This window comes from Microchirus variegatus, assembly GCF_963457635.1.
Source record: "Microchirus variegatus genome assembly, chromosome: 18".
NCBI classification, from domain to species: domain Eukaryota; kingdom Metazoa; phylum Chordata; class Actinopteri; order Pleuronectiformes; family Soleidae; genus Microchirus; species Microchirus variegatus.
Window position 1 is genome coordinate 12,448,951 of NC_139819.1, and position 19,017 is coordinate 12,467,967.

General features: G+C 40.4%; 2 protein-coding genes across 2 annotated transcripts in view; one reads left to right on the plus strand and one right to left on the minus strand.

Annotated features, from left to right (window-relative positions):
* msh3 (mutS homolog 3 (E. coli)) overlaps positions 1 to 5,771 on the minus strand; it is a 34,871-nt gene extending 29,100 nt beyond the window's left edge. The window contains exons 1-8 of the mRNA XM_083904499.1: positions 5,657 to 5,771; positions 5,087 to 5,213; positions 4,550 to 4,848; positions 3,736 to 3,957; positions 3,388 to 3,504; positions 3,089 to 3,206; positions 2,841 to 2,980; positions 1,813 to 1,979 (exon numbers count right to left, since the gene is read on the minus strand). Coding sequence (XP_083760625.1) covers positions 1,813 to 1,979; positions 2,841 to 2,980; positions 3,089 to 3,206; positions 3,388 to 3,504; positions 3,736 to 3,957; positions 4,550 to 4,848; positions 5,087 to 5,213; positions 5,657 to 5,770 — 1,304 coding nt within the window. The 5' untranslated portion in view covers position 5,771. The remainder of the gene's footprint in view (positions 1 to 1,812; positions 1,980 to 2,840; positions 2,981 to 3,088; positions 3,207 to 3,387; positions 3,505 to 3,735; positions 3,958 to 4,549; positions 4,849 to 5,086; positions 5,214 to 5,656) is intronic.
* A 1,834-nt stretch (positions 5,772 to 7,605) lies between these two features.
* Positions 7,606 to 17,450, plus strand: malt1 (MALT paracaspase 1; the record flags this gene model as incomplete). Its single annotated transcript, XM_083904980.1, has 17 exons — positions 7,606 to 7,754; positions 8,395 to 8,561; positions 9,369 to 9,490; positions 10,266 to 10,413; positions 10,515 to 10,693; positions 11,142 to 11,238; positions 11,342 to 11,389; positions 12,014 to 12,037; positions 12,135 to 12,179; positions 12,792 to 12,995; positions 13,091 to 13,268; positions 13,922 to 13,993; positions 14,103 to 14,230; positions 14,834 to 14,983; positions 15,262 to 15,419; positions 15,512 to 15,637; positions 16,968 to 17,450. The coding sequence occupies 17 exons, from the start codon at positions 7,606 to 7,608 to the stop codon at positions 17,448 to 17,450; spliced, it is 2,478 nt and encodes an 825-aa protein (XP_083761106.1).
* Between the last annotated feature and the right edge of the window lie 1,567 nt (positions 17,451 to 19,017).

A 19,017-nucleotide genomic window follows, 5' to 3' on the forward strand; every position in this document is an offset into this window, starting at 1 on the left:
GAAAGAGCCACGCTGTTCGAGCGCAATAATTAAATAGCCTTTGCAAATCCATCTCCACTGTGATCACAAATACATGAATAGCTGAAAAGAAAAAAAGGAGGAAAATATGAATGGACAGAAATGTCCAGAATAACATCATATCTAAGAGGCAGGGAAATAAAAGCGGTAAAATGGGCACTGGAATTATAAAAAAAAGGAAATAATGGATAAACTGCGAAGCAAAATCAAGGAAGTGAAAGCGAGAGACATCCCTTCCATTTATCCAACCATCCCCTTCTAATCTAATTTACTCTGCTCCTCATTTCATTTTCATTGCATAATGCAATCACAGGCAGCCTCCAGAGAAACTCCTCCCTATCGGTGTGAACACGCTGGGTGCCGAGTGTCAGCATAGTCGAGCCGCGCCGTGGCACAATGTGTGAGGCAACAGGTGTCTAATACAGCACTTCAGCATTATTGATGCTAGCTGTGCAATTAGTCAATCGATGAACAGTGGACAGAGGGTTGAACGGCTTTCTGTGACGTGGTTCGTGCAGCAGACGTGTGTGTGCATGAATGGAAGTCTGCTTTTTTTTTGAACCGAGGTTGAAAACGATGTGGAGTGTAAGCTTGACTACGTAATCATCACAGTGTTTGATTATTTTTTTGCACATTATTTCTTACCATAGTGACCTTTTAAGATGTAAATCATTGGTTCTCAAAGTGTGGCCCGGGGGCCAGTGGCGGCCCGCAGAAACATTTCTGGCGGCCCGCAATGAATTAAAGTTGATAGTTTTAATCCAGGAGCGACTAAGCTTGTTAAATGTTTATTGGACATTACTGGATACAGATCAATAAGTGTAAACAAAAATACTGGGTATTTACCTGGTTTCTATATGGTGAATTTTAGTGTATTATTGGTTTATAAGCTGGTAATAAGCAGCTAGCTACAGCCCCCAATTACTAACTATTTACCCAGTAAATATATGGTAAGCAGAAATGTGTTACTTGGTATTAACCTGTAATTAGAAGGTAAGAACAATGGCCAAAATACTGGGTAATTACCCAGTAAATTATAAAGCGTTATTATATTAATGCTTAAATTACATTATATCAACGCTTATATTAGTTAACGCTAAACTGTAGAACTGCAATCTGGTCATTAAAATGATTACAAATTTGATTTCTTTCTGTTTTTTTTTCCTTTGGGGGCCCTCAGTCCAATGTTGGGTTCCTAAATTGGCCCTCAGGTATCAAAACTTTGAGAACCCCTGATGTAAATGATGGGGACAAAATGCACATCCAAAGATAATAAGAGTGTTCAGACATAAAACTACCCCATTGTGGTACCCACAAGAGAGAGATTTAGAAAAGACTGCACAGAGGTACCTTACAAAGCTTGTCACTTGATTTCACCATTTATAACAGCTGAGACTGTATATAATGACCTCTATCAGTGTACAGCAAATATAAACAAAGCAGCTTTAGCAACAAGTGCATCCTTGGTAAGATGCCGTGGGAACTCCTGGGGGTGTGTTCATGGGTCACATCTTCAGGCTTTACAAAATCCAATTTTAAAAATTCAGTTAAATTCCGGTCTCTTTATGAACATTTAAATGACATTCAGCTGCAGTCATTCAAGTTATTATCACATCACTCACTCCAAAATAAGCTCTGCTAACTCCAGACATAACACTGTTTACCCTGCATGGGTTAAACTTAATCCAGTCCCTGAGAATGACCCAGATTAAGCTCCAACACTACTTAGATAGAATATTCTGTCAAGAAGCAACTGGATATATACTGCCCCCTGGTGGACTCATGGCAGATTACCTGGCATTGCTGAAGCTCTGTAGGAATCTGTGGGTTTGTTCGGAGAGGTCGGACTGCACCAGGATCTCCACCGGGTTGATCTTTAGGATTCGAGCTTCCAGCTCAGAGCGAGACTGACCATCACTGAAACAGTCCACTAATACATCGCCTGTGCTGGGCTGAACTGCCTACATATAGAAACACAAACATAGATCAAGAACAGATACATTTAAAAAATAAATAAATAAATAAAAGAGCTCAGAGTATGGCTACGTTCTGCATTCAAGAAACCCCGTAATTCAATCACTTCTGCACAAGTGTAGTCCGCTAATGCTTGCTGCTGCCACCTTGAGGTAATAGAGGCACCAACAATTATTATTCTTATATATCATTATTATCATTATTATTATTATTATTGGATGAGAATTGTTTTTCGCCATACAAATCTGGTTGCCTTTTAATTACATCATCTGCTTTAAACTACGACGGAGTCTTAGGGCCAAACTGAAAATAAAACCAATATTCAATCTTTCGACAAAAAAAGTCATAATATTAAGAAAAAGTTGTAATATTATGAGGCAAAAAAATACTTCCTCCTCCACAAAAGAGATGATTTCCTCCAAGTCTGTGTGATTCTTTCTCCCAAACAGACTCAGTTTCTTGCACAATCTTGCACAAAATGCGTGATGCTGATAATAATGTGGTGCTGATGTGCCAAAAGAGTGTGTATTTTCTTATTTGTGAAGCCCAAACCAAAACACAACTACACAAAATGCTCCCCGTTTTTCATCTTGACGCAGGTTGCAGCTGAGCTGAGCTTGAATAATAATTGTGACTTTATTCTCATAAGATTACAACAATAGCCCAACTTCATACTCCTAATATTACAACTTTATTCTCGAAAGATAATATAGAATTCCCATTATCATTCCCATACAATTCCCATTATTCCATGCTGCTTATTGACATCATCAAAACGGGTCTTCTGTTGTTGTTTTGATTGAGAAATGATAGTATGTGTGACCACATCAACAAGTACAAATACTCACCACGAGTCCAACAGTGAGCTGCTTCTTCACTTTATCCCATTTCTCACTCAAACACAGCAGGAAGCTGTCAGCCGAGTCCATCACCACATCACCAGGGGCTTCCTCGTCCACATCCCCAAGTCTACAGACTGGGTTTACATCTCAATAATAATGTCAAGGACACAGCTTTAGACATACATGGTGTTGGTGTGGTTTTTAAGGCTGATTTAATACATGCAGAGCCTTTCACAGTGTACATACAAGGATACCTTCTCCCACCAGCGTGGACTTGGTGTAGAGAGCGGTGAGCTGCCGAGTGAACAGAGTGTTCTTACCAGCTCCTAAGGCCTTCATTGCAGACGTCTCAGTCTGCTTTACCACACCTACCTAGAAATGTAAAAACGACAGTGTAGCAGGAAGAGACAATGTGGCTCTGAAGAACTCGATTGAAGTATCGTAAAATGGACCGCTGTGTGAATTGTCAGTCAAATACTGATCATGACAGCTCCAATACATGTTACATATTATTCATTCTTTCATTATCTGCTATCTGCTTATCATTTCTCACCTTGTGTCCATGCGACACCAAGCGCCTGACATGAACAAAGAGTCGATGTGTGGGGATGCTGCAGGTCATGAAGTTATGATCCTGATGACAGGTGATATTCAGCTCCTTTGCAGCTATCTGTTGACAGGTGCACACACATATAACTTATTTTTTCTCCTCCTAAATGTCCTCCAAAAATGGCTGCTTCCCATTCAAAATGACACAATAAAAAAGGTCCTAACTCCTATAAGAATAACCCACATCCATACTACGATTGAATGGACTCTTCCCTGCCCAGGACAGGTTTGGTGGCAATGAGTTCAGTCAGTCATATTAAGATTTATACTTAATATATGAATTGTATCTCACCTCTGCATCCTCTCCAAAGAACCTGTACTTGTAGCCACACTCCACGGCCAACAGGGCGTCTTTGTGCTGCTGTTTCAGCTCAACGACCTGCTGCTCCAGGGGAGTGTATGTGCTTTTTGAGCATCTGGAGGAGGCGCCGATATCAGACTGACGACTCGGCCCTATGCCTTTTCCTTTCCCGCCTCCTCGTCCTGATATTGCGAACTGAGACAAGCAGATATTCTACAAAAGGAAGAAAACACAACAATGGAAAACATAGTTTACCCCAGGGTTTCTCACTCCTGGTCCTGGGGAGCCACTGTCCTGCATGTTTTTCGATGTTTCCCTGCTCAAACACACCTGGTTCAAATGGTCAGCTCGTCAGTAAGCTCTGCTGAAGCCTGATAACGACCCATTTATTTGAATCAGGTGTGTACAATAGTTTTAATAGAGATCAATTTATTGAGAACATTGTCAAGTAGTAAATTGATATATACTGCCCCCTAGTGTACACATAGCAGATTACCTTTACTGAAGTTCTGTGTTGTACTTATTATATGCCGTGAAGACATAATTATGATGTTTGTGCCATGGATTATTTCAACTACAAACCTTCTCTTATTGCCCTCATGTGCAATATCTTATAAAATAAACCCTAACACAGTTTACCTGTGTTGTATATATCCTTTATTTGTTTTTTTCTACATTTCTTATATCTCCAGGTGTTTATAATACACACTTACAATAGATTGTCTTTACTTGTTTACTTTCCCTGCAGCTGTTAAACGTTAACACTGTATTCCCCTATGGTGAGAGTCAAAATTCATATCGGTACCTCTTTTGCAGCAGCCGTCCCTGAACTCTCGCCTCCTTCAACTTCTTCATCCTCGTGCTCCTCTTCTGAACTATGAGGCTGTTTTTTATAGCTGTGTCGCTGATCTGGTTCTTCCATGGGAGGGCGGCCATTGCTCCTTTGGTCACAGATTACACTGCAAGCACCATCCGCCTTGTTTCCCTCACTCAGGGCATCACCGTGCCTGACCATGGGCTCAGCGTCGCAGGTGAAGCCTCTCAGTTTCTCCAGGGTGGAGGAGCAAACACCACGCGCTCCTTTGCTCAATGTTAGCTTTGTCTCTGAACACAGAGGAGAAATAAATATTTGACTCAAATTAACATTGAAGAAGTGGTATTGGTGTGAGTGACTGAAAGGAGAGTTCAATATTTTTAGTAAAACCATGTTTTTGGAATGGAATGCATTTTCTACTCACTGTCTGGGTCTATGTTAGAGGCAAACCCTGAAGCAAAACACTTTATTCTTCTATCTATACTGCTATCTTACATATATTTGAGCATTGTGAGCACACAAACCCACCTTTTGTGCTCTGACAGGCTCCCGTGGGCTCACAGTCCAAATCTCTCTCCTGCTGCTGCTGATCTGGCAAAGAGAGTTTTGCTCGCTTTCTTGGCCGCTCCAAATCATTCGCCGACTTGTGTTTCTGCTGCAGGAGAAGAACAGCTGAGGATCAGTGTGTGTGTTCTAGTATTTGTGGTTTGAGGACCAAAAATCACATTATACCACACATTGGCTGGTTAGGATGAGGGTAAAGATCAGTTGTGGTTATTAAGATTAGAGTAAGGGGTTAGTTGTTCACAGCACTTTGATGGTGATAATAAATCCCAAACAGATCAAAGGTTAAGACTATGGAGAGCAGGGGATCAGATTAGAAATTGCACTGAAGATCAGGGTGTCAGTGATTCAGTGTTTTGCTGCAGGGTAAATAAAAAAAACTCTTACAGTGGCGACTTAAAACTGCAAACACAGTCATAAACATAAAAGTTACTTAGTTAGTTCTGTTGTGTCAAATGCATCAGCCACATTGTTTTCCAGTGTGTGTGTGTGTGTGTGTGTGTGTGTGGTGCATTCACTGACTGAACTTCTCACCTTGCTTCTTGAAAGCTGCTGTGTAGCAGGATTACGGTTAATCCCACTCAGATTGGTGAAGTACTCGCTGACAGAAGTCTGCCGGCTGTTGCATTTCTTCACAAACTTTGGCATATTGATTTTCATACGCTCCTATTTCACCCAAATTGTGAAATACAAAGCGCAATCCGCTCCTGTTGCTGTGGCTCTTTTTCAAAACATACCGGCGGCGCATGTGTTGTGATGATCGCACAGGCGCGTAAATGACGCGACAGGAACTTCCGGTTTCATATTTCAAAATTAAACTCAGACACTTGACATCAATGATCGACGCGTGTTTTTGTATTTGAGCTGACAGGAACACACGTGGAATGTTGTGCTAATAATGTGTATTATCGATAACATAGTCTGAACTTTTGAACACCAAAGAGGGTCGTGGATGTCGAAGTGGTCATGATTTTAAAAACACGTTTTTGAGGCTTTTGTCAGACCGTAGCTGGTAAACACAGGGGAGAGTTTCCTCCAGGGTGCCGAAGTTGATGCTAACTTCGGAGCTAACCCCCTTCACTTTATCTCCAGCGGTGGCAAACAACTCACACGGAGGCTCCACTTTGTTCTTGAGAAAGCGACTGCCTTTATTCACCGAAAACAGCTGTGACATTCACTGTAACTGTGCTGCTAAACTCTTTAATAACTCCTGCTAACCAGTAACCAGTCTCTCGCACTAGCACACACACACCTCACGCTCGCACTGGCGCACCGCTCCACCCCCTTAAAGGAGCCACGCTACTCAACACTTTAATGACACACAAGACCCCACAACATTTTTCAACAATGTTTAAAGTCATGTTTTATGTCACAGTTTGTCATGGCTGAGGCAACTTCAGCAAAATATTCCCCTAGTATTTATGATAACTGAGCGGCCATCTTGATATATGACAGCTAAAGGCCACATTATACTTCTCCGTCTGCGTATGCGTTATCCGTCTGCGTCACCACGGAGACGCCTCGAGCATTTATACTTCTGCGTCGTGGTGACGGACACTCGCTGCAATTTCCCGCCCGATCAGTAGGGGTCGCTGCGCAAGGTTGTTGTGCTTCTGGCTACAGTGAGCAATGGCGTCCGAGAAAGAAAGAGAGAGAAAGACTGTTGTTGTTGAAAAAGTGGCCGTTTCTCACTTTTCTGTGTCACGGAACGCAGTTTTAAGATAATTTGAGGCGAGAAATTGGCCATTTAGAGTCTAAACATGTGCTGTGTGTGTTAAGATATGACGTATTTATAGTTCGGCAGCGGCGTTATCGGCGGGGATCAGCTCCGCCTCTGTCAGGACGCCCGGAGCGCACTGAGAGCCGGCACAGAGCAGCTTAGCTCGGCCTGTCCTGAGGACCAATCGCAGCTCTTGCCGTCTCCGTAGTCCCTTGACGGAGTGACGGACACTTAAAAAATATTCCGTGCACCCGGAGACTACGCAGAGGCTCTTCGACAGGTTCTGCGTCGACGCAGAGGACTCTGCGTAGCTACGCAGAGCACTTTACGCAGGAGTATAAATTGGGCTTAACTCGCTAACACTGCTAGCCATCCCATCATTGTATGGCCCCCAAACATTGTTTTCTTTAGCAATTTTTTATTAGTTTGTTGTGAATACGTAAAAAGGAAAAGTTTATTTATTTTAATTTAAAGACTATTATTACTTTTTTTTAAATTCTGTGTTGCATGCTTTTGTAACTTTTTTATGATCCCTCGACATCTCAGGGGATGTAATTTACATATTCAACAGTGTAGTGCATCATCTTGACACATAGACAATCTTTGGCAAAGGCAGGCCGCCAGTAGGTGAAGTGGGCGTGTCAGTATCACTTCTATCGCATTTTCCAGGAAGTAGACGTTTTTTTATTTTTTTCACTTTATCAACTGAGAAAGAACTAACCCTAACCCTAACCGTGGTGGACGCGTCTCGCTGGCTATAACCATGTCGGATTGCGTGGACAGGCCCACGAAGATCAATTTGTTAAAGGAGGGGGTCGTGAAGAAACTATGTGAGGTGTTGGACAAGTCCAGTGACAGAGGATGGCGAAAACTCGGAGAGATCGTCGGTAACGAGAGACGGTTTAAAGTCAGGTGGGTTAAAAAAAAGAAAAAAAGACCCAGACTAAAGCTTGTGCAGTGATTGGTTACCGTTAAGAATATAATATAATAGAGAGTTCAACAACAGTAATAATGCTGTAATTATACACTGCATGTCCACCTGCTTAGAGGATCTGGAATTCATTATTCTAAGTAAATATAACTAGGGCTGAAACTACTAACACTTATTTTCTGTATTACTGAATCTGCCTATTATTTTCTCCATTTGAGTTTTAAATACTTATGTCTTTAAAATATCAAACCAGAGCTATAGATCTTGCAATGATTTCCTAGATTTCATCAAACACATGTTTATGTCTGATTTACATTTTATGAATTGTATAAGAGAGGTCATTCCTTTATTCTTTATTGTTTGTGTTTGAGCATATTGTTTGAAACGGATGTCTAAATGTGTACGATTCATTTTGTCGCTTACATATTCACACATTTGTGTGTATGCTTTGTTTTTTCTTTGTAACCATAAATTGATTCTTAAATTCACATTGACAGTTACACATGAGAGGCTGCATTGGCTGCATTGCTGTGTCAGTATCTTTCTGTGAATTTATTTCTATTTACTTACTAGTAAACTTATGTAGTTTTTGATTTTCATATCCGATTCCTTCCTCTGCAGTTTTCAGGACATGGAGATGTGCTCTCTGAAGGTGTTGGAGCTGGAGGGAAGCCCGAGCCGGATGCTCCTGAGGCTGATGGGAGAGCGAGGCTGCACCACGGGTCACCTGATGGACTACCTCCAAACTCTGGGAAACTCCGAGGCTGTGCAATGCCTGAAACCATCACGTACAGTAGACCCCGCCCCCGCGGCTGTTACTATTATGTTGTCAACCACCCAGATATGAGTGGAATTTCTTTTCTTTGTGTTCTATTTTTAGCTTAAATGTGAATGTACAGCGTCAGGCCAGGTTCTTGGGAAATATAGCAGCATTTAAACAATCAGATTCATGTTAAGGGTTCACTGCTAGTGTATCGGATGTTCAAATTTGAATGTTGCATCTTAAGGCAAGGCAAGTTTATTTGTATAGCGCCATTCTTACACAAGGCAATTCATAGTGCTTTACAGGCAGGAAATACATTTGAAATTAAAACACATTCAATTAAAAAATCAATTATTGAAATTAAAACCATTTAAAACATCAAACAATTTAAAATCAACAATATAAAATCACGCAAAAGAAGGTGATTAAATAAAAGTTTCTGATGCAACATATATTTTTCATCAAAATTGAACTAATTTGTAGCTGTTAAATAGTTGGATCCTACGATAATATGTCATGGAAATAATCTATTTTGATTCACATTTATAGGTTTTAAACGGCAATGATTTGCTTACATAAGTTTACGGTCATTGCAACACAATTAGTTGGTGGTTTTGAAAGAGAAAACATTCAAACCCATGAGTGGTTATAATGTTATGAGTTTTTAAATGCCAGGTATCTTTTTATTTATCAGAGGGTATTAAGTGTATTATTGCCTTTTAAACACCAACCTAAATAAATGAGATTCACAAAGAAGCAGCATGTATTTGCTTTAGATATTTCACATTTTAACTGTGTAAGGCAAAGTACTAAAGGTCTCTTTAATCTTCAGCCTTGCAGATTCTCATCCAGCCTCAATCTCTGGCTCTTCTCTCTGGACACAATCTGCGACTCAGCTGCCACGCTGTGGGCAAATCTCCAGTTCATCACCAGTGGTTCAAAGGTAAAGAGGAGGTGAGCTACGACACAAGCACACACTTTTTTTTCTTGCATTACTTGATTTTTGATTAGTCAATTATTTTCTTTCCAGGTGAATTAATGAATTACTTGTTGAGTCAATAAAATGTCACGCTTGTCGAAATGTCTCTAGCCTTTATACCTTTGTGCTTTTGTATTTTGTCTGTAACCGTCTTCACTGTACATCAGTATCAGTTAAGTGTATCTGTTGCCCCGCTCAGTTTTTTAAAGGAAATTTCAAGGAGAAAAAACAATGAGTCACAAACTGTTGCAAAGTGCCAGAGTAACAGGTTCGGGCTTGAAATCCTCTTCAGTGGTACTTCTCTATCTGTGCTGCTCAGATACTAAAACAAACTTTTATTTTACCTGGCCATATTGTGTTTCTATTCTGAAAGGAGAGGAGATAAAGATCACAACCACAATGTGCTTGTGACTGAGCCACTCCCTGAGCATTTCCAAGTCGAGAAACGTCATTCTTTGACCAAACCAAAAATGCTTATTTTTATCCTTAAGCAGATTATAATATGAAAAAAACAGACAAATGGCTCTCTTACTCATACTTGAATTATATAATTTTAATGTAGTATTCTTTTAAGTCACTTTACGTCACTTTATTTTCTCTGCATTCTATATCTTTGGTTGCTTACCCACATTTAGCAGTCTTTGCTGCAGCTGTGAGGAGTTCAGTGACACCTAAGATACAAGAGAACTTTCAAGGAGATGAGATTTTTATATTGGTAAACTGATTTTTCAAAATGTTTCATAATCTCAGGTACCAAACAGCACGTCTCCAGACCTGGTGATAAGTCCAGTCCACGTCAAGGACGCCGGCTTTTATATCTGCAGGGTCAACTGTGGAGAGACGTTTGAATTCAGTCAGTGGGCTCAGGTGGATGTTCTAAATGTAAACACAAATCATGGTAAGATACTGCTGCAAGGGTATTTGAACAGCTGCTGTTGGTTGGTTTGCATATTATTCTAAACAATAAACTGATAATGCTACATTTCCGCGTGGCATCAGGGCAGAGTTATCATTCCTTAGAGGGTCGGCTGAAGTTGGTGATCCAGCCTCAGTCCCAGAAGCTATATATGGGCGATGCCCTCCATTTGGAGTGTGGAGCCGTGGGGCGGCCGATCCCTCGATATCAGTGGCACAGAAATGGAGTCCCGGTCCCCAACGCCACAAAGAGGAAACTCATGGTGAGGAGAGTTTTGATTTGTATATTGCGTTGCAAAAATGATCTCATGTTTACAATGTTTTAGTAGGTATCACCTCATAAATCTTGTTGACCTTGTAGTTGGTCGAAAGCGGGGCACAGATCTTGACATCAAGGCTAGCATTTGCAAAGCAACTTTTGTCACGCTTAAGAATATTTGGACATGAAGAAACATCTGCACAGCCATAAAAATGTGTATCCTCAACTCCATCATCAAGTCAGCCCTACTTTATGATTCATAGACCTGGAGGGAAACCAAAACAGACCTATCTGAGGCACATATTTTACTCCAGGCAGCCCGACAAAACCACTAACCATGAGCTGTGGCAAGATCTAAAAGTAACATGGTGACGGCATATACTCGGCTAGGGGCGAAGGGCATTAGAAAGTAAGAAAATTAGGTGCCGTTAAAAAGTCTCTATGTATTTCAGATTCCTCGCGTCATGCAGGATCACCACGGCAGGTATCGTTGTGAGATCAGCGGCAGCACCGAGAGAATGTGGACCAATGAGGTTGAAGTTGTTGTAGGTATGTCACCACATTTTTGGAACAGCTCAGTAAAAGCAGCTTCACTATCATCATCATCATCATCATGTCTGAGTGATTATTTGCTTTGTTCTTGACTGAAAAGCACCAAGGATAGCTGTCCAGGTTTCAGGGGCAATGGAGTGCTCTGAAGGTAGAGTTGAAAAAGCCTGGGACGTGGTGCATTAAATGGAAATCAAATAACACTGAGCAATTAGCTGCATGCTAATCATGTCAATCGTATCATTCTATAAAGACTAACCAGCACATCTTCACAGCGTTCGATCGTGCATGATTTTTGATTTGACTAATGTCTTTTTCAATCAACTAGATGGGTATATTTATCTCTATTTCAACAAATTCCATGAAAAGACCAAACCCAATACTGAACTAATCCTGTTACACTGATACTAAACTGTATAACTGCCTACGTGTCAAAGCAAGTAAAGCTTATTCCATTGTCATCTGACAATTTAAAAGAAGTGACCGTGTTACTCCTGTTTGTATCTATAACAGTTCTTTTGTATATGAATTAGTGATGTGAAGATTGTGTCACTAATACATAGATAGAAGGAACTAAAGGCTGCAGATGGAGAAGGAAAGTGAGATTTTCATGGGATCTGTTAACAGTAAGGAAAATTAATCATTCTGGTTTTACTCGAGTGGATGTCAGATGTCGTTGGTGTAAGGTTTACTTTCTCTTTGGTAATGTTTCCCCCCATGAAATAGACAACTTCTTTTCAGTAGCTCACCATGTGTTTTATTTTTCACTTCCTAGATGATGTTTATGCTATTGGAGAAGGTAAGTCTGACCGTTACTCGTCATGTGTGTATACATGTTTATGAACACATTTCACTTGTACTAACTGTATGAAACCTTTGCTGTGTGTTTATCGCAGGTTCCAGTGAACTCTTCCTAAATAGCATTCCAGATCAACTTTATGGTACATGTCTTTCAAGTGTTTTTCTTTTGCATATTTAGTAATGCCAGTGTTACTGCACGTTGGTATGTCTGCCATCGTTCTCTCATGACTGACGCTGTGGTCGCTAAAATAAGGATGTGAAACTTTGAACCTGCTTTCTTGTAACGTAAGTTTTAGCGGATAAAGTGGAGGGAAAAACGTTTAACACCAGAGAATGATGACATAAAAATAAGTCATAATTAATAATAAAGGTGACACAGAACAGGTTGGTTTACATTGGAAAGCTTAAGGTATTATAAGACAATCAGAATAGCTGTCATTTCTATTGTGTTTGATACTCAGTGCACTATGACCCACTTCCTTCCTGTATACATTACTTTGTTATCATGATTTTATCACCACTACCTGACTGTGTGCTGTTAGCAACAAACATTATGAACTCATGGTTGGGTTCCGTTTTCTACAAATAGTCAAATAATTTTTATGCTGAATCTTTCCCTCACTCCGTCATAGATTAAAGTTAAGAAAATTATACTAAATGGTACTTTGTGATCATGGGGCGAATCATTACGAAAGATAATTGTTTCTTTTTTTTTTTAGAGTTATTAAATTTGTATGCATGTCCTCTCTCAGCAACTGACAAAGTGGCCCTGCTGATCGGCAATCTGTCCTACAAGAACCACCCACAGCTCAAAGCTGCGATGGTGGACGTGTACGACCTCACCAACCTCCTGCGGCAGCTGAACTTTAAGGTTGTCTCTTTGCTGGACCTCACTGAGTCAGAAATGAGGAACGCTGTCGACGAGTTCCTGTTGCTCCTTCACAAGGGCGTCTATGGTATGTTGGAATTAGGATTTTTATTTGTGTAACTAACCCTTTTGAATTTCTGTTATTTAAACTACTGGAATGAAAATGAGCACCTTCCTCTTCAGGTCTGCTGTACTATGCTGGTCATGGATATGAGAACTACGGCAACAGTTTCATGGTGCCGGTAGATGCACCAAACCCATATCGATCGGCAAACTGTTTGTGTGTGCAGAGCATCCTCAGACTGATGCAAGAGAAGGAGACAGGCCTCAATGTTTTTCTTCTGGACATGTGCAGGAAGAGGTGAGTGGAGTTCCTTCTCAATCAGGTTATCAATAAAAAAAATGGAACACTTTAGATTAGGGAGCACATATTCACCATTAACTAGGTGCTACAGTAGACAAGGGAGTGTGAAAACATGGCCGGGAAAGGCAGACTACTTTGTCTATTGGAGGAATGCAAAAACGGGAGTTGCTCAGGTATAAGAATAAGTGTTAATGTAGAATAAGGTGTTAATAAGTGCTTAATGATTAGTAATAAAGGGCTAGTATGCTACTTATATATGTTAGTAAGCACCTAGTTAATGGTGAATATGTGTTCCCTATTCCAAAGTGTTACCCAAAAAAAGCAATGTGTGTACCACCTGTGTTGTTCAAATACTATAGACATACCATGTCCACTGATAAGCTGCTAATAATACAGTTAAAATGTCATTAGTTTGAGATTAATGCATGAAATAAATATATAAATCTAATAACTAAAGTGTGCAATTTCTTGCAATTAAAAGTGTTGGCCACAAGTAACAAGACTTCTGAATGATATCATCATTCATTGGAAACTATGGCTTGTATATGTGAAATTTGATAAAAACAGGATTTTTCTTTTAACATTATAGTACTGTTGGAGATTTGTCACCCTATTTTGGACCTCACGTTCATAAATGCTTACATTTGCAGGAACATTCATGATGACAGCGCGACAAATATTGTCCTGAGGGTCACGGCCAACATAGTCTTTGGATACGCAACGCAAGTTCACGATACTAATTTCTCCATTCAAGAACAATCACGTACACCTTTGCCTTAAAAAAAACAAACAAAATAGTAAGACGTTTTTATCCTTCATTGGGCTGCACAGGTGCCAAGATGCAGAAGCATTTGAGCTGAGCTCCAGTGGTTTCACCAACGGTGTATTTGTCAAGTTTCTGAAGAAGCGACTGCTCGATGACGAGAAGATCACAGTGGTGCTGGACAGAGTTGCTGAAGGTAAGGGAGGCATAGATACTCTTTTAAAGATGCAATATGTAATATTTTGTGCATTAAAATATTAAAACGAGACTATCATTAAATATTTTGTTGAATAGTGTACTTCAGTGTACTAGAAATCTGTATTTCTATTCACTCTAAGTTTTGATCACCTTTTATTGACGCCACCTGCTTTTATTCTTTACTACTAGTTAGTTTTTCAATGTTAATGTGTGTAACTAATACACTACAAATTGCTGTTTGCTGAGCGTTCTGCCATCCAAGTTCTCCCTGTGATGCATGAACAGTGATGCAGAAGAACAATTCACATGACATTACCAAACTAGGTATTCTATTATTATTTCATTGAAGACCCCTAGTGGCAGAAAGTTAAAGTATGTGTACAAACATAAAATTATAGTTTTTGCAACTTAGGCGTCACTTCTGATATAAAATGAGAAGAACACATTACTATGACAAGTTATCATCAATAAAGAAAAAGGAGAAAATACCTTTTTGCTGGATTGATGGATTAAGGCTGCTGTAAGATGCCTTTGCTATTCATTAATGGTTACATTAAGCAAATAAAATGCCTTCAACATCAGTTCCTGTGTGTTCAACTAGACATGGGTCAATTTGATGCTACGAGGGGGAAGCAGGCTCTGGAGATCCGCAGCAGCCTGTCCGAGAGGAGAGCTCTGACCGATCCCATCCTGCCCGGTGACAGCGCTGACCTCACTCTTGGTCCCAGTCGCCAGTGGGCTAAGGCTCATGGTGAGTTTGAAACAACACAAAGCTCTCTATTGCGTTTTTAAAATGTTTGTTATCTCGTTTTGATATCACAGCACTGAGATGCCTCTATTTACATAGTCTGCACCGCACGCTTATTCAAATGTTGACGATGACGCACACGGCGCTCGCTCACATTATGCACACATGCTCACACCTAGGATGAGAAACAAGCAAACACAACATCACTATGTCAGAAGCCAGTGGGTTTTCTGGAAGTAAGGTTACATTAAATCTGTCCTTGTTGTTGTACGTTGTTTCAGAGCTTCCTGAGAGCATGAGTCTCATCTTTGACTGCGGGGCTCAGATCAAGTTGGGCTTCGCTGCTGAGTTCTCCAACGTGCTTGTCATTTACACACACATCGTAAAGAAACCTGAAGACATGTCCTTCTGCCAGGCTCATGTCACTGACTTCTCACAGGTCAGTATACCATCATGAAAACAAGTGGATTATATACATGCATACATGCATGCGTTCTGTACACTACAAACCGATTGCTTTCCTTACTGCAGGAGCTTGATGTGGATCCCAAAGAGATGAACAGAGAGACCCCAGAAGAGACAGGAATCTACTTCCTGTCCCGCAGCCTGCCACAGCACTGTCTTTACACCAGACTCAGCTCACTGCAGAAGCTCAGGGTAAAGACTCCACACTAAACAAGCTTTGTCTTGGTTTGTCCAAACATGATCTCAAATCATTTTCAAATGCATGGAATTACTGCCAAATGCTTCAATGTAACTGTACTGCCACCAGGGGTCTCTCAATCAAATAATAACAAGAGACCTAGTTTAAGCCTGGATGCAGTGGGGGATCATGGGAATTGTTGTCCTGCTTGGTTCTTCCTGTAATGAGAGAACTTTGGCAGCAGAAGGCACAGTCAATGGCACAGACAAATGAGTAGTCGTGATTCTTTAGTGACATAAAAATTAATTCTGTCATTTCATAGGGTTCTCTTTCCCAAGAAGTTACAGTAGATATGGATAAACTGGATGATATAATTAAAAGGCAATCAAAATGAAATGGCCGTTACCCTGAATTTCTATGGAATTTAATAGTGTTTGTTAATTTTGTACTTTGTACTTTACTCAGCAAAATATATACCATAGTGTTGTTGTTTTTAGATGTTTTAATGCAGAAATGTTACCAAGTCCAGTCATATCACATATTTAATGTGCAGAGACTAGTATTCAGAGACTCTGAGACCCTTTATTGTCTCTCTTGGGGTGTATATACAAATACTTTTCATCCTATAAAGGAAACATAAATAAATATGAGACTATAGCTATGCTTGCAGCTCTGTGAGGCTGTAATGAAGGCGGGCAGAGCAGAATGCTTATGTTGCCACACTAACATCCTCTCAGTGAAACAATACAGGTGATACTGACAGGAATGTCATTATTTTTTTTTTTACAGATTGTTATATACTATACCCAACAATACTATACTATATTGTACAATTATTATACTATGAAGTTCTATACTATACTATAAAGTTATATTCTGTCCTACACATTACTCTGGCAAAATGTTTGTGTCATTCCATCTTCTGGTTGTAAACCACATTCCTGAAGCCTCAGGATTTGCAGTTTGACTGGTGCCGACTGTTTTCCTCTAAACACAATTGACATCAGGTGCCATTAAGACCAAGTGATTGAGAAATGTAACTTCTTAGGAAAATGTTTACTGACTTTATAAATCTAGTGAGAAGTAGGCTCACTTTCCCATTGACTTCCATTCAAACTGAGTTATTTTTTCAATCAACAGTCACTCACTGTTGGCTAACTGTTACTTCCATCCTAATTTGCGAGCTCCATTTGTTCAAATCGGAAGACTAAGTCCATTTTTACATAAAATCTCTGGCTAGGAGTCATCCTCTGGATACCTAGAATGATTGTGCACACCTTCAGTTTTAGATAATATCATTGATTAAAAGAAATTAATGTTTCCCCTGTTTCTCTTATACAACAGGAGGAGCTTGTGTTCACTGTGTGCCTTCAGGGCACGTTCTCAGCCATGGACGATGATCCTGTTCATTGGACCAAAAGCATCAACATTGGGAAGCCACTTATCGCCCGACTGGACCTGCACCGCGCCATGCGGAGGAATAGCTGCTTACGGACCTGCACGATGCCCCACAGCCCGTCTCACAGCCCCTGTCAAAGCCCCAGGTCTGAACACTTCCTCCACCTCCATCACGGGCCTCACCAGGCCCAGGACCCCAGCCGCCTCTCCCCACAGCAAAACTACCTGGACACCTACGAGCGTCTCCACGGCGCAGTGGGAGGCTGTGGGGACTCCTACTATGAAAACGTCAACCAGAGTCACAATGAGCAGATGCACAACTCAGGTTGCGAGCTGTCGAGCTCACCGGGCAGGTACAGCATCCCGATAGAGGCCAGTGACGACATTAACGAGCTGCAGACTGCTTTCATCAACAGTCTGCAGCTTTAGCACCAGTGACACAGCTGCTGCTGTCACTGGGTTTCTGTCTATAATGAAAGTCTGATCAAGCTGATTACACTGCTGCTCTTTTTGTAACTGTAACAGCAGTGACTTTAGAAATATATATATATAAAGTTATGTCCTGAAATAAGCATTACTCTTGTCAACATGCTGTATATTGACATTGGTCTTTAGATTTAAATTTTGGATAAATAAAAAAAAAAGTGAAGTGTACTTTAATAAACTGACAAAGTGTAATTAATGTAGTTCATGCCTGGTTTTACCCAAACAGAAAAAGCAACAATACTAATAATCCACAGTGTCATGGTCCCTGAGTCTTGATGAATGAATTTCAATTGAACTTGTATATGAAGGTTTATTTGAAAAGAGAAAAACAGAGGTGAAACACTCAGGTGCTCCCCCTGCTGGACAATTATAATAATCTGAAGACAATTATAAAGTCAGTGCTCGGGCTCTAATAAACCTGAGGAGGATAACAAATATTAATACCACACCATGAAAGCACTCTACAAGAGCTGCATATTGACATTTGACATTTCAGCTTCTCCCCTCAAGATGGCAGTAAAACTCTCTAGCAGCGTCCATGTCCATAGGGTTATTGCCCAGATTTCTTTCAAAACTGTCTTTAGCCATGGAGTTAATTAGTCCGTGTCTTCTCCTCACTCCACTCTGAAACTTTCTGACATACACCCAGTGACATCCCTGCAGAGATTTGAAGCAAGAGTTCACTTTATTATCTCACTACGAGTTCAAAGTAGCTCATGCAGAAACAGCCAAACCCTGCAGGATTTGATGAGAAATCTGTTTTTTAACCTATGAACAACATGTCAATGTAGTGGCAAACGTAAACTTAATTCCAAGGCCACCCAAATTCATTAGCTGCAAGCAGGTTCCTATGGGCTCATCGTAGGTTACTTCCATTTGCCGTACATCCCGGTTACATTTCCATCCACATAAAATATCCAAGCCTTTCTTGGAGCAACAACAAATGCAGAGGCACGATTATAAACGATATCCATGATATTTAACTGCTTAATCATATGGATACATATTTCATACAACATGCAGTTATCCTATGAAAACAAACACACACACTCTGTCTCAGTCAGGTCAAGTCTTAGTCAGCCATTAAAACACCTTATTGGCCGCCCGTGGATAACCACATGCTCACGGGCACCGTAATCAAAATCGCAATACTATACGGCCTACTGAAATGATCAAATGGCAAGAGGCACAATATTTGTGAAAAGCCAAAATGTGCGTCAAAATATCATTTTAGATGAATCGTTTTCTTGATCTATCCACATCATGTTCTTCAGACCGCAGGGGACATCTTTGTTTCGCACAGATCTGCACAGATGTCACACAGTAAATAATTTTCAATATGTTTTCCGAATGAAACTGCGAATCACAATGTAAAGATTTCCATTCCCTCTGATATCACGAATCATATCGCAATCCCTGTCAAAATATTTGCAATTAGATATTTATTCAAAATCATTCAGCCCTACTGATTTAGAGTGTCCAATTTACCTAATCCTCATATTGCATGTTT